A 23267-nucleotide genomic window follows, 5' to 3' on the forward strand; every position below is an offset into this window, starting at 1 on the left:
TTACCTTCAAGCCTTTAAGACCCCAGACGCTATACTTTTTGATAGCCGGCCGGAGTCAGAATCTTAATGACAGCAGATTCTTATCAGCAACACTACCTGTTAGAAGACAATGGTACAGTCTTTCTACTCTAAGAAAATTATTTCCATTATAGAATTCTATACCCATCCCTAATAGAGCAATTGAGGAGAAAATAAAGACATCTTCAGACATGGTAATTTCTAAAACAGAAACGTTGACTCCCATGCCCTCTTCTTTATCTAGCTGTATGGTCTTGAGTGTCTTTGAGCCTTGTTTTCCTCATGTCTAGCATGATTGGGTCCCAGGGTGACCTAAACCGTTAAGTGTTTGACTACCAGCTGCAACATTGGTGGGTGAACTCACCCAGAGGTGCTTAAGATAAGCCTGGTGCTCTGCATCCAAAAGGTAACCATTATTAGCAAATATGAGCTTAATACTAGTACTTTCGTGCATGGCTAGTGTTAGAATTAAAGTGAGTATGAAGTATTTAGTACAGTGCTGAGTTCATGTTAAGTAGGCAAGTTCTGACCTCTCACTAGTGGTGCTGTATTGAAAGAACTCTTCTATCCAGTCAGTGATGACTCACAGGACCCTGTAGACAGCAGCACTGCCCCTGTGGGTTTGAATCACTGTGGCTGTGAACCTTTATGGGAGCAGGAAGCCTCGTCTTTCTCCTTCAGAGCAGCTGGCGGGCTTGAATCGCTGACTTTGTGGTTAGCAGCACACTGTGCAGCACCAGGGCTCCTTGCTACATTTACTATGTCATTCACTGTGCAGTGGTTACACGGTTGGCTGCTAACTGAAAGATCAGTTATTCAAACCACGCCAGGAGGAAGATAGGGCATTCTGCCTGGGAAGTCCAATGGGGCAGTTCTACTCTGTCCTATCGGGTCACTGTAATCAGAATGTACCCACCAGCAGTGGACTTGGTGTTTTGATTTTATAGTAGGTCCTGGGGATAAGATGGAGAACGAGACAGTTAAGGCATCTGCTTCCAGAAAGCAGCATACCAGTGTGGAAGAGATGGCTACAAGGAAATCGATGGACTTACTCGTAGCCTCTGATGGTGAAAAAGCCAGGAAAGAAACGGGATTCGGAGACTGAGCGTCACAAGGAGGTACGACGTAGGACAGTGATCTTTGCAGGAGATTCAAGTTGGAATCTGAAGGATGAGGAAGACGGTGCATGGGAAGAAGTAAGGAGACAAGGACCACACAGAGGGCACTGCCAGCACAGGTCATTTGAGGCTAAGAGAGCACAGCCTATTTTAGGCCTGGCTGATTTTAGGCTCTGGTGATATAGGGGTTATGCATTGGGTTGCGAGCTGCATAGTCGGCAGTTCGAAACCACTACCAGTTCTGCGGGAGAAAGACTGAGCTTTCTACTCCTATTAACAGGTACAGCAAGTGTAGTGATAGATAGGAAGCTTTGGTGGTGTAATGGGTTGAGTTTTGGGCTGCTAACCTCAAGGTCAGCGGTGCAAACCCACCAGCTGCTCTCTGGGAGAAAGATAAGGCAGTCTGCTTCGATAAAGATTTACAGCCTCAGGAATTGTAGGGAGTTATTCTACTCTGCCCTGTAGGGTTGCTATGAATTGGAAATCAATTCGATGGCAGTGGGTTTTGGGGGGTGGGGAGACAGTTGGACAGAGAAACAGGGGCTTCATCATGCAAGACTTGTAAGCCATGTAAGGAGTTTGAATTTTATTCTAAACATCTTGAGGAGCTACTGGGACCTTTCAGAATGTCTCCACTGCTTTGTGGACAGCGGGTTGTGAGGGGCTGGAGGAAAAGCAGGGAGACCACAGGGGGCTCTTGTGGTGGACCTAGGTGAGCCATGATGATGGCCTGGATCCCATTGCATGACAGGGAGATGGAGGGGAAGTGGTGACTTGCGGGTGTTTTCTAGTATTGATGGCACAATTATCGAGCACCGTTATAACACAGTTCCTTCTGAGGTCTCAAACAGCTTATTTACCCATTTACTTCTAGAATACGTCCTAATTTTACGGAGTCGATCTGTTGACTATTGACATCTTTTTATGGGTCAAATCTCAAATCAATAGATGGCCAGTAGTTCAAGTAGAGCGATGGGAAGGTGAGAGCTCACCTTCTGTAAACTAGCAAAAAGAAATCGTTTTCTCTCTGTAATTTCTGTTTTCTTTCTGTAATATCTCCGGTGGAGGCTCTTATGATAAGTGGAGGGGGGTGGGGTCGGGTGGCAAGGAAGAAACCAAATCAATCAAAGTAACTTTGAAAAGGGAAGTGTGGTGTTTTGGAAGCCAAGGCCCCACAGACAGCGTCTGGAATCTAGAAACGGGAGCCCTCCGGAGCCGAAGCCGTCTCGCTCCCACTGCCATCTTGCTTCTCTCTCTGGGCCCCTCTCACCGTATCACTTGCCTCTCCTCCTGCCTTCCTGGTGAGAGGTGACCATGCACGGCTCCCAGAGGCTAGAATCTCTTGGTTTCAATGTCAAACTGTTAGGCAGAGGGCCACACCCCAGGTCAGGTTAGGCACGCACTTCTGTGGCCTTTAGCTGTGGCCGAGGCAGTGGGATCACCTTGCACCAACCATCTCCACCCCTGTAGCCACTCGGTGGAGCAGCAAGAGTGCAGTTCCCAGACGAGGGAGAACGGTCTTGAGCTATACACAGACCCCCAAAGATGTCTTCTACACTCTTTGGTAATTCACCCTTAGCAAAGCAAGTCGGATGTCCTGACTCCTCCACGATCTAGTTAGGTAATACTGGTCAAGCCCAGGCCCTAGCTGACCTGGTGGGGACAGTGAGGAGTGGGGTCACTGTGACAGCTCTCACCTTCTTGGATGCAGTCAGCCCTCTGGGTCCCCTCTTCAAGCCAGGGAAGCGCTTCAGCCTTGCTGACTTTCTTCTCCTTCCAGTTCTTGCCCTGCCACCCCTTGGCCACAGCGGCCGCTCCCTTGTTACCTTGTCCTCTCGTTTCTCCCGGGCAAGCTCTGGTATCCCGCCTGGGCTTGCCTTCCTTCTGACCCATTCTTGGCCTTGCCCACAGGAGCCAATGCTTGACAGGGCTTCTTCCCGGACTCCCTCGTTGTCCTGCTCCCTGCATCTTCCATGCCCTCCTCCCTGTTCTCTTCCCTGCCCTCCTCCTCCTCGTCCCAGCCCGCCATGCTCTAACCGCAGTACTTTCCTCTGTACATCCCACTCACCCCGCTCCTTGGCTCAGAGCAGATTGGACCTCCCTAATTCAGAGAATCAGTTCTTCCGTGGTCTTCCGTGTTCCCGGCCCAGCTTACGTGTGCATATGAGACGGTTGACAATACCAGGGTTTGGGCCAGGCGCACTTCAGTCCTCAAAGTGACATTCTTACTCTTGAATACTTTAGCGAGGTAACTATCGTGCGGCAGGTTTTCCGAGCATAATAGGTCATCTGATTTCTTGACTGCTGCCTCCATGAGTGTTGCTTGTGGACCCAAGGAAAATGGAATCCTTGGCAACTTATGTCTCTTCGGTTTATCCTGTGTTGTCTGTTGACCTGCTTGTGAGGGCTTTTGTTCTCTTTACATCGAGTTGCAATTCATACTGCAGGCGGGATCCTGTGATCTTCCTCAGTAAGTGCCCCAGATCCGCCTCGATTTCAGCAAGCAAGGTGGGGTCGTCTGCATAATGCCACGTGATCAATCACTGTCACATCAGGAATCTTCACCCAGTCCCGATGCTGCATTCTCCTTCACAGAGCCCAGCTTCTCAGATGATCTGTTCAGCAAGCAGATGGAATAATCATGATGAAAGATACAACCCGGATGCCTACCGTTCCTGACTTGAAACCGTGCAGAATCCATTCAGGTTAAAGAGAGCCTCCTGGAACAGGAGCATAGTGAGGTGTCAGTCCATCTCCGTGGTGGTCTTCCTCTTGTTTGCTGACGCTCTCCTCTACTAAGCGTGCTGGATGGGCGCAGTGGCTGTGACAGTGGGCTCAGCAGAAGGACTGAGGATGGGGAGGAGTGGGCCGTGGTTTGTTCGGTTGCCATGAGTCGGAACTGACTCGACGGCACCTAACAGCAACATTTATTGAAGAGCGTCTTCTACCCCACTGAATGGACTTAGCACCTTGGTTGGAAATCATTTGGCCATAGCTACGTGGACACCACCTCGTCTGGACGCTTTTCTTCCCTTACTCTTTTCTCTCACTCTACTGTGCCTCCTCCTCTTCCCACCGCAACACCCTCCCCCTACTTCATTCACCGTTTGTCTGACATCCCCACATCCAAATCCATCCATTCTGTTTGGTAAAACCACACTCAAAACCATCTGTGCTACGCCAGGAGCTACCTGTCCTGCAGAGAGGAGACAGAGAACCAACACTTCTCCCATCATGCCCGAAAGTACTAACACAAAATATCAAGATCGGTACACATAACAGTCTTTTGTCAAAGTGTTCAGAATTCATCAGATTTTTAGAAACTAAGTGAACACTCAAGAGGCTTCAGTACATGTGTACACAGGTTGTTATATAATGCCACTGACAGCAGCTTCCTCTAAGGTGCTATCTGCTCCTGAGTGTGGGGCGCTCCATCGTCTCAGGTGCAGCTGCTTCCATTGGGCCTCGGTGTTGACTTGCTTGCCTGAGTGGTGCTTCTAGGACCGCCCGCCACCCCCAGCATCTCTGCCCAGGGAGTTCCTGCTGCCGTGCTGGCTTCGCTCCATGCCAGCCTGTTCTAATTCCTCCCCTCCCCCAAGGCCTTCTCCCACTGTTGGGATGCTCCCACATTTAGGAAGGGAAAGCTGGGGGCTGGAGGGTGGGTGGGAATGATTAGAGAGACTAGGGAGAAAGTCAATAGGTAAACACATTGCTGACCCCTACCTGAAGTAACAGTATATATATATAATAAAAAATCATTTTATTGGGGGGGTTTACAGCTCTTGTAACATTCCATACATCAAGGGTATCAAGCATATTTGTACATATGTGGCCATCATTATATTCTAAACATTTACTTTCTATTGAGCCATTGGTATTAGCTCCTTTTTTTCCCCTCCCAACCCCCCCACCCTTGTGGCCCCTTGATAAATTATACATTTTCATATCTTTCACCGACTGGTTTCTGTTGTTCATCTCCCTGGGGTGTGGGGTGGGGTGGTGGTGATTATGTGTCTATCGGTTCCCCCTTCTTCCCCTCTTCTCCCCATCTTCCCTTACCCTCCTGGTATCGTTACCCCCATTTCTGTTCCTGGATTCTGTGTGTCGTGTGCTCTTACCTCTTATCTGTACCTGTGCACATGCTCCGGTCTAGCCCACAGTGAAAGTCAGGACTGGGGTCATGATAGTGGGGGGTGAGGAAGCCTCAAGGAACCAGAGGAATATTGTGTGTTTCATTGGTGTTATACTGCGCCCTGGTTGACTCACCCCTTCCTTGTGACCTTTCTGTGAGGGGATGTCCCATTGTCTACAGATGGGTTTTGTGTCTCTGCTCCAAATCCCTGCCCTCTGTAAGAGGTATTTTAACAAGCAGATTACCTGCCTTATGGTACACAAAAAATGGCGTGATGTGCTCAAATACTTAAAACTGGTGTCATCCCTGCACAGTGTGATAAATGCTTGCTGATTGAGAGGTGAGGCAGCCATCCATGTGTGAGGAAAACAAGATGGCTGGGGAAGTGGTGGGTTGGGTCCAGAGGAAGAGACTGCGATGGGTGATGTTTGAGAATGAGGAGAAAGCCATGGAGGTGTGGTCATGGGGCACTGGCCAGTATGCTCACCTGGGCCGTGAAGTATAGGTGAACTAGGGAAACAAATCCACAGAAACTCATCTGTATATAAGGGAGAGTTTTAGATAAAGGATAAATGCACATCAAGAAAGCATCTTAGCCCAGTGCTGTCCAAGCCTGTAAGTCCAACATTAGCCCATATGTCCGACACCAATCCACAATCCTTCATCTCACCAAACACACAATGACGCCACCTGCAGGAGGAGAGCCGAATCTAAGCGCGTAAGCATCCCAGCACTCGCAGGGGTCTCCACACGGCTGCTCCAGCACCCAGGGCTGCATCGGGGTAGGTCCATGTGGCTTCTCCTTGGGGATGTCTTGTAGGAAATGAGCCTTGCCAGCTGAAGCAAGGAACTGGCTAAGGCAGCTGCACCCTGGTCTGACCATCACAAAGCAAGAGACCCGAGAACTAGAAAGGCGAGGCTCACTGAGCCAATGATCTCTCTGGCCTTCCATGAACCCCACGTGTTTATCGGCCAGGTTGGCACAATAAACCTGAACTATCGCAATGATAAAGCTTAGTGCCATGAGAACCAAATATTCATGAGTCCTTTTCCTAACGCTTTCGGGTTTGCTGCTGACTGACTGACCCTTGCTCCAGGTGTCTCCTTGATGACCTGTTCCCATCCCACCCCCCAAGAGAGGTCTCTTCCCTCCTAGAGAGCAAGCCCCTCCTCTGCCCTCATGCTGATTTGCATAAGAGATGCTTGAAGTGAAGAGCTGAACTTCCCTGTCCCCTTCCCAGCTCTGGTGCCTGGTGGCTTTCTAGAGCACCACCATCCCCAGCTCCTGCAGGCCTGGGACTTGCAGCCTGGATGTTTGTGCCTGTGCAGTCTCCTTGAGGCGCATACACACACACACACACACACACACACACACACACACACACGCTGGAGGCGTGCTGGCATTCAGCTTGGTTACTCCACTCCTTCTTCTTCCGGCAGCCTGGTGCAAGCAGAGTACTGGCACGACCCCATAAAGGAGGACGAGTACCGCAACCACAGCATCTTCTTGGCGGACATAAATCAGGAGAGGGTGAGCACCGGCCGGAGCAGGCTGCCCGGAGCCAGGCACTCATTCCACTGAGGGCACCGGAAACTTAGCAGCAGTGACTGATGACTGCACACAGCCTGAGCAGAACCTGGGACACACACGTTCTCTTTTTCGGGAGGTAGTGCTTAGGAGATTTAGTTCCTTTTAGGGAAGCTGAAATGGCTGGGCTTTTTCCCTTAAGTCTTTTCTCTTGCCTATTGATTTGCTTGCTGGATTAACTGGAAATTCCCAACTGCTATCTTAATTAGGGAAGTTTTCCTGGCAAGTCCCTTTTGGCAAATTTTCTCAGAAGAGAGATTTACCAAATGCAGAGGAAACCGAGAATGTCGCCGACTGGGTTTGGGAGGTTCTAGTAAACTAGATGGCTGGAGGTTCTATTAGGCTTTTTGACAACAGAACATGTTAAGAACACTAAAAAGAGGGAAAAGAGTATTACAGACTGGTATCGTACAACTGCCTAGAATTTGCAGTGCCTTACTGTGCTCTGGAACCCTGGTGGCTGTCACTGTAAGGTCAACAATTCGTAACCACCAGCCACTCCTAGGGAGGAAGACGGAGCTACCCTGTGCTATTGGGTCCCTTAGGAGTTGGCATCGACTCAGTGGCAGTGAGTTGAGTTCTGAGTTTCTCTGGCCAGCCATTTTCCTGTGCATGACAGTGCCTCTGGAGGCTACTGCAGCAATTCTTGGTTGCCCTGGAAACCGGGCTGGTAGAGGAGTACCCTTCAGCTGGGATGGGCGGAAGAGGATGTGAAATACCTACTCTGAGCAGGGACAGCAAAGGCAGCATATGCACGGGGGTGGGGTGGGGGGGGTGGGGGGGTGGAGAAACATGGCGGCCTCAAATCAGACTAGCGCACAGAGGCATAAGCCCCTCCCCTTAGAATGGGCAACAGTGTCATAGAGGTGTGGTGCTCTTTCTTCCAGGGCGTCAATGAGGCCTACAAGAAAAACCTGATGGCCTTGAAGAAGTTTGTGATGGTGAAATTCCTCAATGATTCCGTTGTGGACCCTGTGGATTCGGAGGTAAGACCAGCACACAGGACACAACTTGCCCGGAGACCACGGGAGCAAATGGCATTCAGAGACAGCTGCTGGTGGGAACAGGCCTCCAGTTCAGGCCCTGCCACCCACCTTTGTGGGGCAGTTTTTCACTCAAGGGCCTTGAATGGGTTTCTGAGGGTTGTGAAACGATGCATTTGTATTCGCTCGGGAAGGGTCCGTACTTTTCATCAGGCTCTCAAATGGACCTATGGCCTAAACAGGATCCGAACCATTCGCCCTCAGTGTTTCTAAGATTGGCATGCACGATCTGCCTTGACTGAGCTACTTCATACACCTGATCAAGTTGTGTCCTACTACCTGAACTGTCCAAACTCGGCTTGTGCCTTGACACCTGCATGCTTTTGTCCATTTGCTGCCAGCTCTAGAACACTCTCCCCTGGCTTCTCCGTCTGACAAACTGCTTACTCATCCGCTCAGGCTAAACTCAAATGCCACGCCCCTAGGAGAGGGTGCCACCCCATTCCCAAGCAGAACTGCTCCCTCTTTGGTTGGAATCACCAGCCAGTTAGAGCACCTTCCTGTTATGCCATCCTAGGGGCTAGGGCCCAATCCATAGCCCAGGGACCACATTCAGCCTACCACTTTCACATGGCTGGAAAAAATCAAAAGACTATTTTACGATACCTGAAAATGGTGAAATTCAAATGTGAGTGCCTGTAAAGTGTCATTAGAACACAGTCATGCCCATTCCCTATGGACTGTCTTATCACTGCTTTTGCCTGACAAGGGCAGCACTGAGTTGTTGGGAACAAGTAGCCCTTAAAGCCTTAACATGTTTTGTGTCCGGCTTCCGCTGACTCCTGTGCTGAACACTGTGTTTTTGTGTCTCATTAGACTGAGCTTCTTGAAAACAGATTCGCCTTTGGGTGTCTAGTTGGTTACATAGGGCAAGTGCTCGGAACATGTAGGAAGTAGAAAGTTCTTGGGAAAAATGAACTTATCCCTCAGGACCCACCCTGAGTGTCAATGCAACACATATCCAGTCTGTCCTTCGTGCTAGATAGAGCTTTATGTTCAGTTTGTGGGTGGCTTTAGCTGTGACCCCCATACTACCATTGAGCCCAACTCATCAGCAACCCCGTAGGATGGAGTAGAAATGTTTCTTAGGTTTCTGAGACTAACTCCTTATGGGACCAGACACCATATTTCTCTTGAGCGTGGCTGATGGGTTTGTCGCTTACTGTCCGCAGCTCAATGCTTAACCATGGTGCCACTAGAGCTCTTTTTTAGCACCTTGTGGCTAGGTGCTATCGAGTCGATTCTGATTCATAGCCACCCTACGTGCAATAGAACAAACACTGCCCAGACCTGTGCCGTCCTCACAATTGTTCTTTTGTCTGAGCCCATCGTTGCAGCCCCTGTGTCAGGCCATCCTGCCGAGGGTCTTCCTCTCTGTCACTGCCCTCCTTCTCCACCAAGCATGATATTCTTCTCCAGGGACGGTTTCTCCTGACAACCAACACGTCCGAAAGTACGTGAGACAAAGTCTCACCATCCTTGCCTCTAAGGAGCACTGGGCATCTTCCAAAACAGACTTCTTTTTCAGTGACTAGCCAGCCTCAGATGAGTTTGGTAATGTGTGGTACGTGTTTGAGCTGACCTTGTTTCTGCCTTCCCTCCTGCAGTGGTTTGGATTTTACAGAAGTGGCCAAGCCAAGGAAAGCATCCCCCTGCAGAAGACCACTTTGTACACAGAGGTAACTGGGAACACAGATTGGTTTTAGTGGCCAGCAGTGCTTTGTCAGCTCCTGCTGCCTGAAGCTCTAGGTAGTACTGGGTGCTCCTGAGGCATCACTCAGGTCTCACGTGGGGGTGGGGTGGGGGGGTTACTAAGCTCTATACCAGCGGTTCTCAACCTTCCTCATGCCGCGACCCTTTAATACGTTCCTCATGTTGTGTGACCCCCAACCACAAAATTATTTTCATTGCTACTTCATCACTGTCATTTTGCTACTGTTATGAATCATAATATAAATATCTGATAATGCAGGATGTATTTTCATTGTTACAAATGGAACATAAACATAAAGCATAGTGATTAATCACAAAACAATACATAATTACATATTGTGAAATAGTTGTGTTTTCTGATGGTCTTAGGCGACCCCTGTGAAAGGGTCGTCCGACCCCCAAAGGGGTCGGGACACGCAGTTGAGAACCGCTGCTGTAGATGGTTGCGCTGGCCTCTCAGGCACGGTTCACAGAAACCTACATCCTGGGGGTGAAAGGGGCTGGGACGCTGGTTTTAGTCTTCAGGCCTACATGTCGGCTACACCATCTCAGACGCCTTCCTTTTGTTATCAAGCTTGAGAAAGGGCTTCCTTTGCTGAGTTGCACTCTGCTACAAATCCCAGAAGCCCCCACGTACAGTGAAGGCATGGAAGAGAGGGTGACTTTTAACCAAAGACGTGGAAGGGATGACGACACAGCAGCACTTAGCCTATCAGTCGGGGTATCAACCTGGTTCCTTGGTACAAATCTCACCTTCCAGACATGAGCCTGGGGCCGGTTCCTGGCCAGTGGCCCTCATGTGCAGCTGCCGCCCCTCTGTCGCTGCCGGCTTATGGGTGATGCTGAACAGGTTCCAGTGGCGTGTCCCTCCCAAGACAGCCTGGGGAAAGGCCTAGTAACTGCTCCCGAAAACCGGCCAGTGCAAACACTATGGATCACAACGGTCTTATCCCATTGTGCATGGGTTCCATCAATCGGGGGCTGGCTTACTTGGTAGCAGCCAACAGTAGATGTGGACGTCAGTGTTAAGTCTCCCATCTACATAGGAGTAGATAGGCAAAGTTCATCCTCCAGGACGTTGAGTGGAAACAGCACTGAATTTTGTGGAACTGCAGATTTAGACAACACTTTCCAGGAGTTTTCATATTCTTGAGATGAGAATTGCCTCAAATACACAAATGCTACATCCGTACCAATCACCATCTCACTAGTCAGTCCTCTCCTGTTGGCTTTTCTCTTTCATTTGGGCCCCATTCGCTATTGGTGCTATCAGCTTGGTTCTGACACCTAAGGGCTCGTGTAGTAGAGTGAAACACTGCCCCAGCCTGTGTGATCCTCACAGTGATTGCTGTTCACTGTTCAAGCCCATTGATGCAGCCATTTTCAGTCCATCTCATTGAGGATCTTAATCTTTTTTGTTCACTGACCCTCTGCTTTTATCAAGCCTGATAGCCTCCTGCAGGGACTGATCTCTCCTGATAACGTGTCCCAAGTACGAGACAAAGATCTGCCACCCTTGCGTCTTTGCACACCATTTAATTCAAAAGCATCCGTTCTCAGTCTGCCTTAGTCATTGTCCAGCTTTCATAGGTATGAAGGTACTGAAAATACCCTGGGTTGGGTCAGGTGCACGATGGTTTCAAAGTACCATCTTGGCTTTTGCACTGTCTCGAGGTAGATCGTTTATAGATTTGCACAATGCATTGCTCGGCTTCCTTACTGCTGCTCCCAACGGGTGTTGATTGTGGATTCCATAAAATGAAGTTCTTGACAACTTCAGTATTTTCCTAGTTTATCATGATACAGGGAGAAAGGGAAGTTCAGGTTTGGGCAAAGAGCTTTAGAAATGGCAGCTGTAAACTTCCTTATTGTGAAACCCAAACTGCTGGTATCTGTGGCAGAAGTACCCATCCGGGCATTGTCTGAGCTGCTCGTTTCCCAGACAACAGCATACAAGCAGGTATCAAGAATTTTGTGGGGAAATCCACCATATCTTTTTATTTCCCCACAGAATGTTTGAAGCCCCCCCTCTTCCCCACCCAAGTTGTGACTGACATGTTCAACTGTGGCTTCAGGAAGGGTCCCAGGTTTGATAAGGGATGGATGTTTCAGTCACCTATTGTTCTTTTTTTGGCTCATCCCACTGAACGCTGACATTTCTGAGGCAGTTTTATCTGCTACTTGCCCACGCTTGGCCTGTTTTCTAGCTTTTTAAACTATGAACAGAATAATCTCAACTGCATATATATTTCTGATGCTCAGAAAAGAGAAATATCCCTGTGGGATTTTCTACAAATACTGTTTTAATAATCAGAGAAAAAATATCATTTGGGAATTGTTTCTAAAGGTAACATTTTGTTTCTTGGCTGTTTTGATCGAACACTTTTCATTGACTTGATTAACTGTGGACTCTCTCTACAGGACCGCCTGGGGCTACAGGAAATGGACAAAGCAGGGAAGCTAATCTTCCTGGCTACAAAAGGGGACCATCTACAACTCTCTGAAGAATGGTTTGATGCCCACATCATCCCCTTCCTTAAATGATCCTCATGCACTTCGCACTGGTGCTTTACAGGAGCCCTCTCTATTTCCCAACAGGGAGGGAGAGTTTCCTTCATGCCCAAGCCTGGCATTAGATCACGCCTGCAACTAATCCTTTTCTCCTGTCATCATGTAACATGCCCTCCTTGGAAAGATCCAAGATCCCAATCTTATCCTTTGCCTCATCCTATCACCAGATGGTGTTGAATGCAAGTTTAATTAGCTAACAGCCAGAGATTGTCTTACAGCCCTTTGATGTGGTCAAGCTCAGGAAAGGGAGTCTGCTGCAGCCAGTGCCAGAGGTGCGCCCAGGCTCAGAGGAGAGTGAACCACAGCAGGGAGATGGCTCCTAAACAGATACCTTTTCTAGGGCCGTTAGAAAGTCTGTTCACATTTCAAACCAGGGGGGCGATGCACTGCCCAGGCCCCAGTCATATAAATGCCGTTTTGTTGTTTGAGATGTCACCCATGCTTGGAAATGTCTTATGTGAATAATACAACACTCAGGCGGCTTGCTTAAGGGAAGAAACATGTTTCTTGCTGCTAAGGGGGAAGGGGAAAAGTGAAGAACGAGGAAGTGGAGGCCCTCTCCCTTCCATCCTAGACCAGGCCTGTCCTCGGCTTCTTTGTGACGAGTGGTCTGGATTCCATTGTCTGGCTGGTTTGGGCAGAGGATGGGAGGGGAGACGCAGAGCTCGGGCTTTCTAACTTCATCCCCCAAATCAGTTAGCAGCGCGCTAAACTGCTTCCCTGTCTGCTGTGGGAAGAGATGGTCGGTTCAAAACAAGCCGGGGAAATGCTGCAGTACCCTTCTCGAGACCAACCCTCGCTAGAACATTAAGGACTCCAAGAACTCCTGCTCATTAATGAAAGTGAGCCTCGGTCTATCGTTCCCTCATTCAAAACAACTTAGTACCCCTCTCCCCCTTACCACCCTTATCCGCACACTCTGGCGACTGTTCTTCAGGATGTCAGTGTGGGAAGAATGACTTGCTCTGCATTGATGGATGCCTCTTGTTAATGCTGGGAAGTTTACCCCTTTCAAGCTTTATTCTTCAGCTCTCCTGCAGCCCCCGCCTTCCCCCCCCCCCAAGAAAAATGCTATGAAGGGCAAGAGGTAGAGGAACCAGGTGAAGCCATTCGTCTTATGAGGTTGTCTGTGATAAAGAGTAGTTTCTTAACCGTGGTGTCACTTTCCTCCTCGCTACTTTATGTCTGTATCCAACTAGTATCATAGGTAAACAATAAAGCAAGTTTGGTATTAACTTTATTCTGTTTTCTGTATAACTTTAAGTACATAAAGGTTTATTTCCACAGGCCTCAGGAAATGGGTAGAAGTCACAGGACAATTTCTCTTCCACCAAAAAGTTGCATATTTTGGTGTTTATCCTCGAGGGGAAAACTGAAATTTACACTAGCAATGCTGTGCAAGATTGCTGCCGAAACCCAGCCTGCAGTGCAAGTTTCAGTCTGCTGTTCAGGGGCCCGGGCAGAAGCCATAAGCGGTTGAGCATGACAGGCAAAAGGAGGCAGTGAAGGGAGGGCAGGCTCCCTGCATGGGAGGAGGAAGGAATGCCAGGTTCCTTGGAATGGTGTGTTCTTGTTTTCCCTTTTTGTAGAAGTCATCTCTGGAGGAAGGTGCAAGGCAGGGTCTCAGATCACCTGCCTGGGGCGCAGGCACTGCTACAGCAGCTGGGGCAGGAGAGCCCACTCCTTCATGGTCTGGCCAGACCCAAGGTGGAATGCGAAATAAAAGGAACGCTTATGGGAAACCATTTTGCTCGGAATGCTAGATGGCCAAGCCTCAGCCTTTGGTCCAGTGCAACCCTTGCCTGCCTTATCAACAATGAAAAATTAGTTTGGTTAGAAGAACCAGCTGGGATCGCACCAGCTTCTACTACCCTTCTGCATATTGTTAGAAAAAGGATTAGCTTGTGTGAACATTCTGATCAGTTAATTCCTAGGGACTGTTTTTCTTCTTCCCCAAAAGAATCATTCCCCAAAGCTGAAACCTAAAACCTACCAATCCCGGTCTGCAGTTCCTGAAGAATGAACTGGCGGCATGGGTGAGCTGATCTGGAAAAGCGGCACCTTCCTGCAGAGGATCAACTGACCTGCTGTCCCACCCCAAATCTCAGCCTGAGGTATATTTCAGTGAAGGCAGGTAGCTGTGCTTCTCAGGGCTGAGAAGCCGTTTAAGAGCAGAAAGGTAGAGGAAATCTAGAAAAGAACCGTCTTGATACACATTTATCCCGTGGTGTGAAGGGAGAGGGCAAAGAACCCAGTGGCACTTCGCTTATCCGGCAATTTCTGTCACTGTGGTGACTAACTTCTGCCCATTCCATAGGGTCTTGAACTGCTCCGGGACTGGGAACTCATTCTGCAAAGGAAAGGAAAGGGAAGGAGACCAGATGTAAACGCATGAGCTAAATGATGAGCTGGAGGTCCCATCTCACACACTTCTCCCAGAACTTGCATCCCCTCTGAGAGCAGAGTAGTGTGCCGTGAGATGCACACTGGAGAAAGCCTGGCTAGGAAAGAGCAAGGCCACGCTTTGTGCTACCACTTTCCCTACCGCTCACAGGGCAGGGCCCCTGGGAGCTAGACACGTGGGTTTGACTAACCTCACACAGCTGGTTAAAAAAATCTATGAGGCGTACAGGAAACAGCTTGTGTGGGCTGCTACCAGTCCAACAGGGTGCTGTGATGCCCTCCTTGACTATCTCCTCAAAAGTAAGCGTCGAGCCCCTTTAGAGCTGTCCTCCCAGACCACCCTAGCTGCCGCTGTGTACATCACTGGGTCTTCCCTACTCTGCACGCTGCCCCTCCAACACCCGTCCCTTTCTCTGACTGTATGGCTTAGGAGGTCAAGACACTTACAAAGTCGCCGCCTTCGGTAGGGATGAGGACGTTCATCTCGGAAGACTTGGCACTGACTATCTCACAGTCCAGGGAATTCCTGCTCAGGTAGGCATGGCAGCCATCTGTTTTGTTGATGGAAATAGTTGGCACTTTACCCATTACCTGCAGAGAAACAAAGCCCATCCAAGTGAGAGTGGTTCTAGCAAAAGGCAAGGACTTAGCACAGGCACAGGTGCACTACAGACAGTGGATGCTAGGGGCAGGCTAGAGGAGAGCTGGGCAGAGCCAACAACTCCGAACACACCCAGAGCAGCTCGGCTTACAGACTTCGTGGAATCAGATTCCCACCAAAGCAACATCTGTGGGTCTGCTTTCTCTCGCTCTCTAAATGAATTCCTCAGGGACCACAAGGAGGAGCCAAGCTATCAAGTTACCTGAACTTTGACATCTCTACTATTGATTATCTCCACAATGCCCACCACGTCATCGAACACCAGCCCGAGTTTCTTACAATTATCTAGAAGACAAGAGGGAGCCACCAGTCAACAGTGTAACGTTGAGAGAAAAGGAATACATTTGCGCGAATCTTTTGGAAGGTAGTAGGTGAGATGGTGGGCTCCTACCCGCCTCTAGGACCACTACCAGCTGGGGCAACGGGGAGGACTTACTCACCTACTGTGATGGAGTTAATTTTGCCCTTGATATGCAATGTTGTGTTGACACACTTGTATATGTAGGCCACCTGTTTCAGCTCGGTGTCCTCAATCACCAAGTTGGAAACGTTCTCTTGATTTTCCTGTTAGAGAGAATTCTGTTCAGGAATCTCATCCCAAAAGACAAACCAGCACCACAAACAACTGAGGCTGTCCCAGACTTGTCCCAAACTAATCCCGAATCCTGCCCTCATCTGCGCTCCCTGTTTAAATCGTGAGCCTACCCCTGGTTCCCGACCGGTCTTAACTCACCACTCTCCACTTCTTGCCCTCCAGCTCCAGCAGAGCTGGCTCCTTCTTGGCAGCTGGTTTGGGGGAGGGGCTGGGTCCTGATTTAGGTGCAGAGAAGGGCTTGGGACCACTGCGGACAGGGCCAGTCTGAGCCTTCAGGGCAGGGTTTTTGTGGGTCTTCATGTCATCAGACACGTGTTTCAGGGCTATAAAAGAAGAGCAGCTATACTTTGTTCTTCATACCAGGGTTCCGCTGAGGCAATAACCAACTACTGCTACCGGAAATTAGAGCCAATCCTCAACAGAAAACGTAAAGCCACACCCAAGAGCCTGAAAGGTTTTCATGTAAGCAGATTTTTTTTTAATTTTTTAAAATTTTTTAACATTTTATTAGGGGCTCATACAACTGTTATCCCAATCCATACACACATAAATTGTGTAAAGCGCATTTGTACATCGTTTCTCAAAACATTTTCTCTCCATTTAAACCCCCGACATTAGGTCCTCATTTTTCCCCTCCCTCCCCATGTAAACAGATTTGTAGAAGTATTGTGATCATTTCTTTTCTTCCTTGAGGATAAAATTATAGGCTCCCATTCCCACCTCCCCCCGCCCAATCTTGAAAAACATGGGTGTAGCTGGGACTCAAGTGAAATTAGATAAGAATATGAGTAACACTGGCTCAAAAGCAGGAACTCAAGAAATCCGCTCATTTATGTACTCATGTTTTGAGAGAAAAAAGTTTGATCTCTTTAAATAACCAGTTCCCTAACAATACATACATACATATATAAGCACACACAACTATTCAGTGATGATACAGTGAACTCCAGGCTCATAAACTCTCAAGGGACTTAACCTCATTCAAAATCAACTCCCGTCTTAGGAGGAAGCAAAAAATATGGTGTGTATACTAGGGGCGGGGAATAGATTTAGACAAATAATCAAGCAAATCATAAATATACAAATTTTATGTGTAGTTTTTAAAGCAATGTAAGAGGAAAAAGTAAATATGGTACAGAGCCCTTGCCCACAAATAACCCTAATGCCCACCTGCGCGGCCCCATCTATGGTGTTGGCATTTAAAACCATAAGGTTTCTTTCTATTTGTAGTAGGTTTTCATTTGGCTGTTAGCATCTACAGCGAATTTAGTTTAATAATAATAAATTTCTCATAGTAGTTTCCAAAATTAAAGGTTTCTAAGATGTTACAGTCGCCCTCACGAGGCTGACATACACCTTGAGCTTGAACATGGCCCAATCCGTTGACTAAACAATACTGAAAGACTGCTATTCCTGGTGGTTGTAGCTTCAATACTAGATTTTTTCCCTGTTAAACACAAGGTTCACTGTAGAAAAAAATGAACGGCTACATAATACTCCATGAAGAGGTCAATAATTTAGTTAACAATTCCCTTACTATTAGAAGACTTTCATGCTATACTAACTTTAGCATAAGAGTTGACAGTGCACAAAATTTGGTCTATATTTCAGCTGTTTTATGGTCGTATTCATAGGTAAGATTACTTGTACCCTCTTCTTGACCCAGAATTCTAAGAGGGCTGTACAATTTAGACTTCCACTAGCCCTGTATATGGTATCTAGTTTCTTTAAACCCACATTAGGTGATTTGCATGCAAATTTTCATGTGATTAGTATACATCCTTTGAGGAAGTTAAATCCCTTCTCTAGCCCCACTCCCCAGGGTCCCAAGCATAGGACTTCCCAAAGAGAAACCAGCAGCACCATGCACCAGCCTCCGCACAGTACCCCTAGTCCAAATCCACAGCCATCAGTTCAATTCTGAGTCACAGCAATCTATAAGGAGTATCTGAAGCTTTGTAAATCTTCACAAGAGTAGATAGGTTCAAACCTCCGGCCTTGTAGTTAGCAGTTCAATGCTTTCCTGACAGCATGACCAGGGCTCCCTCCAAGCACAGTGGCGAACTCAATATAAGTCAATTTATGTTCTATCACTCTCCCACGGGGCAGACTTCCTCAGCCACAGTCACCCATTTTCAATTTCTATTTGGGCCAGCTCTGCTGTCCCTTTGGGTAGCTTGAAAGAACATGACACTTCAAATTAACATGACCTCCCACACATAACCCAGGATTTACAGGTTGGTAAAGGCTGCCCCAAGCAACTTGGCATACCAACCCTTCTGGTCAAAGAATTCACTTACCATGTGTGATGGTCTCCCCCTGATTAATCTGAGCAAACAGTGCTGAGCGTGACGCAGAGTCATCTGAGCTTGAACTGGTGGGGATTGGGGGGGGAGGCGGGCCTGGTGGTGGGGGAGGAGGTCCTGATCCGGCAGAAGGTCCAGATGGCAAACCACTCAATTCTGTAGCTACAGGCCCCTGGAACGATAAACACAGGTAACATGGTCATCCTCTCCTCCTCTGGACCACTCCCCATGGAGCCCTATCATGGGCTCAAGGCACGCAGAGGATTTACTGTAACCCTGGAGACAATAATACTGCTCTCTTCTGCCAACATTCTACTTGGCTTTATTCTTTTTCACTCTTTCCCAAGAACATGACTCTCCACTTCTCAGCTTCCGTATCTAGTTAACTCCAGCTCTAAACCCACGTTCTACAAACTGACTCCACACATCTCCCTGACCAGCTATGTCACCAATGGTGCAGAATCAACAAGCCCCAATCTGCTTTTACCATCTCTCGCCTGTTCCCCTCCCTGTACATTCACCCCCTTGTCCCTGTTTCGGTGAAATACCGTCCAAGATTGACTGTTCAAATCTTTTTTGAGTCTTCCAACCCCCTCAACCTCTTCAACTAAATTTCCCTATAATCTTAATTCCATAGTCTGGACCTTTAAAAAACAAACTGGATCCCTACTATATGCTTCCTCAAATATTTCTGATAGTTAGTTACTCCCTCCTTACTAAGAGGGGAAAAAATGGGTGTGCGTTTGTGTATATACTAGGGGTGGGGGAAAAAAGATTTAGGCAAATATCAAACAAATCAAAATATATAAGTATGTGTAGTTTTTATAACTATGATAAATCCAAGAGCCTCAAGCTTCCTTTCCACCATTTTTCTCCTAAAAAGCTCTGACCATTTCCTCTTCGTGAAGTCAGAGATGACCTGTCTCCACATGTCTAATGCATTTCCTTGACCACTTCTCAATCTCCTGACCTTACTTTTAAGTCTCAAAGGACCATCTCTCCTCCTCCTCCTACATTGTACTATCTTTATTGTAGCATTTACCTTAGAGGTTTCTACTGTTTTTAAATTGTTTTAAATCTGTAATTCCAAGCTACTATAAGGGTTGCGACAGAACTCATTCATGTGTGTCTCCTCTTCTGCACCAATCACTGTCCCTGACCCACATTTACTGAAATGGAATAGAATTGACTATTTCTTCTCCTCTGCCCCTTGCTTTCTTTGCTGTCTTCTATCCCCCCACCCAGCCCCTGCCACCCACTTTCTACCTTCCAACGAAAAGACTATAGTATCCTTTCTCCGACACTGAAAGTACCAAAGTCTAAGAAACTGAAAGACCGCTATCCTGGAGGAATACAGTATGGGTGGGGCGGAGGAAGGACCCACCCACTCACCGTTTTGCTCCAGGCCAGTCCAGTCGTGTGGAACTCCTTAATGTAAGCTTGCAGTTCTGTCCATATGCTCAAGTACGCTTTGACCCAGTCCACGTGCTTCTTATCCCTGGGAGAATGGAGGGAGAGCTCGTTAAGGGCAGCCAGGTACATTACGGGTCCAGATTCCTCCTCCTATGGGCTCACATTTCTTGCTATGGCACTTCTTAGAATCTGCTTAATGGTAGTAGTTTTGCTACCAATGTTGTGCCCTTTATTTTTTTCCTCCTGGAAGCTCTACCTGTGCTGCATTACCCCCAATTAGACCCAACTCTATTACAACAGGCACTGAATTCTATCATTATCTTACAGCAATGCTTCTCAAACGTTTTTTTAAAAATAGTAAACTGTTTTTTGAAGCACTCCTTATCCAGAGCCTAACACGTTACGTTATAACATGTAATGTACTATATAAACGGACACAAGTGGACATCCTGACCATGAAGCCAGGGGGCAGAGATTTCTCAAGAATCTCTGTGCAACTCTAGGGTCCAGGAAGCCCAGCGGTCTTAGAGACACAGCAATGTTTAAATCCTTGTGTTGCTGGAGACATCCAGAAGTGCCCAATGTTCTGGGGCACATTTCACACATATGAAGGTATTCCTTGCACGTAGGAGTTACTCAACAAATATTGGTTGACTCTTGATGGACAGAATAAAGAAAGCACTCAGACAGGCATGCAGCTAAGTAACAGCTGCCTCTGAGTGACTCCATTTCAAAACCAGCGTTGGAGAGGTCAGCCAGAACTGGTGCTCACAAGTGGTTAGACAGCCAATGAAAGACTCCTCTTACCTGTTGTCCATAATGGCAAAGGCAACCTCTCACTTTACTTAACTGCATGAATAATCAGGTAACTTTCCTAGTAAAGCCTATTGAATGCTTCACTATAGGGCCATTTAGAAATCTTAAACAAAAGCTCAAATAGGCAAATTAATAAGTGGTACAAATCAGAAGACTAAAAGGGCCTCTACCAACTCATGGAGCAAAAGCAGCAACAGAAACACTGCCTATGTGCAAATGCAGCTTCCATGAGCCAATGTTTATCTAACTTTCTAGAAAGCAGCCCTGAGACAGACAAATGCGGCCTTAATCCCAAAGTCCTACTCCCACAAGCAACCAACTGGGTGTGTTTCCCGTCCTCTCCTCCTTGAGGACAAGGTGGACTTACACATCTTTGTACTCTTTGAGGACTCGGTTTGTATAAAACATGGCAGCGTCAGTCAGTTCTTTCACGTAGGGACCAGGCTTGGGAGCCTGGAGAGAGCGAGAGAAAAGAGCTGTTAGTATCTTAGAGCCTCTCCAGTCATACGTTCACACATCTTCCAGTCCATCCCTTCTCTCCCCTGGAAGCTGCGTGGCTTACCATGGCTACCCAGCCCAGGGCCTGGATGCTTTCGCTGACGGCCGACAAGTGATTGAACAACTTGCTGCCTCGGTTCTTCTCCCGGAAAGTGATCACTTCCTGGATCTGCTCTGAGATGGGTGTCAACAATTCTGAAAGCTTATTCTAATAAAAGATGCAGGAAAGATTCAGGTTAGTCTTCCTCATTCTGTCCTGGGCATCATGCTAAAACGAAACCCAGCTAGCTGTGAACTTACGCCTGCTGGTTGCTGGCACTGAGAGGCTGTAACCAAGAGAGCTCGCTCCAACTGCAGACCGGTGTGGACCATCTCTGCCTGCAGTGAGAGAGAAGTACAAGCTATGGACTGCGTATTACAGGAACGGTCCTGGTAACAGTAACTGAACCCCCTACTGCCATCTACTCTGGCAGCAACCCAGGCTCTTTTACTGCTTTCCTTGTGTACTCTAGGCTCCAGGGAATGAGTGGAACAGACCACTGTTCCTGTTCGAACAAATCAACGACACTTCTCCAGAGTTGAAAGGGAAATGAATAGTGTTTGGTGACGTTGTGTTAGCAATTACACGTGCAGTGTGACATAAAACTCAAAACCCAAACTAAAGTCACTACCAGCCAGTCAATTCTGACGCATGGTGCCCCTGTCAGTTTTCAAGACTGCAGCTTTTTATGGGAGTAGACAGCCTCATCTTCCCCCTGTGGAGTGACTGGTGGTTTTGAACTGCTCAACTCCTGGTGAGGAGCCCAACACTTAACCACTATGCCACCAGGCTCCAATCTGTGATGAAAAAAGTATAGTGAAAAGTGCTCGTACCTCACACCATGAAAAAAAAATCCTCACCGCCCCCCCCCCCAAAAAAAACTGGAGGTAGGAATAAAGGTAAATGTCTCAATTTATACCAAAATACCCCAGATTTTTACTCCTTTTATGTCATGGCTACTTCTCAACCGCTGGATCCAGACACGTTACTAAGCCTGTTGCTGTTGGGTTGGTTCCAGCTCATAGTAGTTCCATAGGACAAAATAACGACACTGTCCCAAAGAGTTTCCAAGGGTCTCGCCTTTACAGGTGCTTTCTTCCAGAGCAACTGGTGTGTTTCAACTATTGGCCTTTGGGTGAGGAGCTGAGTGCTTTAACCACTGTGCTACCAGGGCCCCTCATGACCCATTCGTCGCTAATTAAATCACTCTAATGAGCCACAACCAGCACTTTACTGAGTGAAACAGAACAAAACACGAATATAAGAGTGAAGCTTGAAATTATTCCCAGGGAGTGAAAATATGAAAGACTACTGAACAAACAGTATAGGCATTGTTTTGTCAAACTTTTATCTCAGTTACAATTTTATGTGTTTCTCACTGAGGGGCATTCCCAAAAGTATTTATGAAATGCGAGGGCAGACTGTTAAAATACAAAAATTCAAAGAAGGTAATCTCATTTTTCTCGATTTGTAATCTTGAAATACAAAGTGATACATGTTTAAAATGGTTTCAAATGTTACAGTCTGAAGGGTAAATTGCCAGCCCGTCACTCCTAAGTCCCAGGCCCATCCCTGAAAGATAACACCACTGCCAACAGATGGCCTATAGAAGGTCCGAAAAAGACCTCCCAAAGGTCAAACAACCCATCTGGCTGGCAGCTCAGGAGTATCCTAAATATGGCTACTGCTCACAAAGCAGCACACAGCCGAGTCGCAGGAAGCAGTTGAGTTCCACAGAGTGAGAGGAGTGTCTGTGTGAGTGCTGGGTGGTGGTGGTGACCATGTAGGAGGCAGCACATGAAGGACGACGGTGGGTGGAGAGACACCTGTCATTGCCTGCTTCGAATTCCTACTGTGGGCTAAGTGTGAAAATAACTCACATTAGCATAACTAATAACCATCAAACACAGTTTTAGAAATGCTAAGTCATGATAATAACTCCCTTGAACAAGCCCCCCCCAGGCTAGATTACACAATGCGCGGGCCTGGCAGCGTGTTCCTTGCTGCAGAGAAGAACAGAGCCAGATTTCAGGCACTGAGCAAGCTCTCTGAATAGCAGCAGCTCCCACACACTGTGTGATGAATGCGGGCCTGGAAAAAGGCCAGCACTTGTCCCAGAGCACTTCAGGGTGGGCAGAACACAAGGAGCCAGCAGTCTCTCCAGGGGCTCTTCGACCAAGGGATCTTCAGAAAGCCTCCTTAAACATGAGGGGACAAGGGGCAGGGGGAAGGAAGGCACACATCCTTACATGTTTCTGTACATCTCCGCCAATCTCTTTACTGATCTTCAGGTACTCTGCCACAAGGCCGGCAAGCAGCGAGTCAAATGCCTGTACGTGTGGAGCAGCTCCT

The 23267-nt window shown here is 47.8% G+C and overlaps 2 protein-coding genes across 2 annotated transcripts in view; one reads left to right on the plus strand and one right to left on the minus strand.

Moving 5' to 3' along the window:
- PPT1 (palmitoyl-protein thioesterase 1) overlaps positions 1–13423 on the plus strand; it is a 25172-nt gene extending 11749 nt beyond the window's left edge. The window contains exons 6-9 of the mRNA XM_004704938.2: positions 6709–6799; positions 7744–7842; positions 9507–9578; positions 12034–13423. Of these exons, the coding sequence (XP_004704995.1) occupies positions 6709–6799; positions 7744–7842; positions 9507–9578; positions 12034–12156 (385 nt within the window). The 3' untranslated portion in view covers positions 12157–13423. The remainder of the gene's footprint in view (positions 1–6708; positions 6800–7743; positions 7843–9506; positions 9579–12033) is intronic.
- Positions 13404–23267, minus strand: part of CAP1 (cyclase associated actin cytoskeleton regulatory protein 1) — a 10638-nt gene continuing 774 nt past the window's right edge. Inside the window, exons 2-12 of the mRNA XM_030887948.2 lie at positions 23165–23267; positions 21176–21253; positions 20940–21083; positions 20745–20830; positions 19541–19646; positions 18143–18320; positions 15981–16165; positions 15688–15811; positions 15450–15532; positions 15034–15177; positions 13404–14533 (exon numbers count right to left, since the gene is read on the minus strand). The exon at positions 23165–23267 is cut by the window's right edge and continues 21 nt beyond it. Coding sequence (XP_030743808.1) covers positions 14450–14533; positions 15034–15177; positions 15450–15532; positions 15688–15811; positions 15981–16165; positions 18143–18320; positions 19541–19646; positions 20745–20830; positions 20940–21083; positions 21176–21253; positions 23165–23267 — 1315 coding nt within the window. The 3' untranslated portion in view covers positions 13404–14449. The remainder of the gene's footprint in view (positions 14534–15033; positions 15178–15449; positions 15533–15687; positions 15812–15980; positions 16166–18142; positions 18321–19540; positions 19647–20744; positions 20831–20939; positions 21084–21175; positions 21254–23164) is intronic.

This window comes from Echinops telfairi, unplaced genomic scaffold, assembly GCF_000313985.2.
Source record: "Echinops telfairi isolate 266 unplaced genomic scaffold, ASM31398v2 ScPeMD7_7457;HRSCAF=8495, whole genome shotgun sequence".
Taxonomy (NCBI): domain Eukaryota; kingdom Metazoa; phylum Chordata; class Mammalia; order Afrosoricida; family Tenrecidae; genus Echinops; species Echinops telfairi.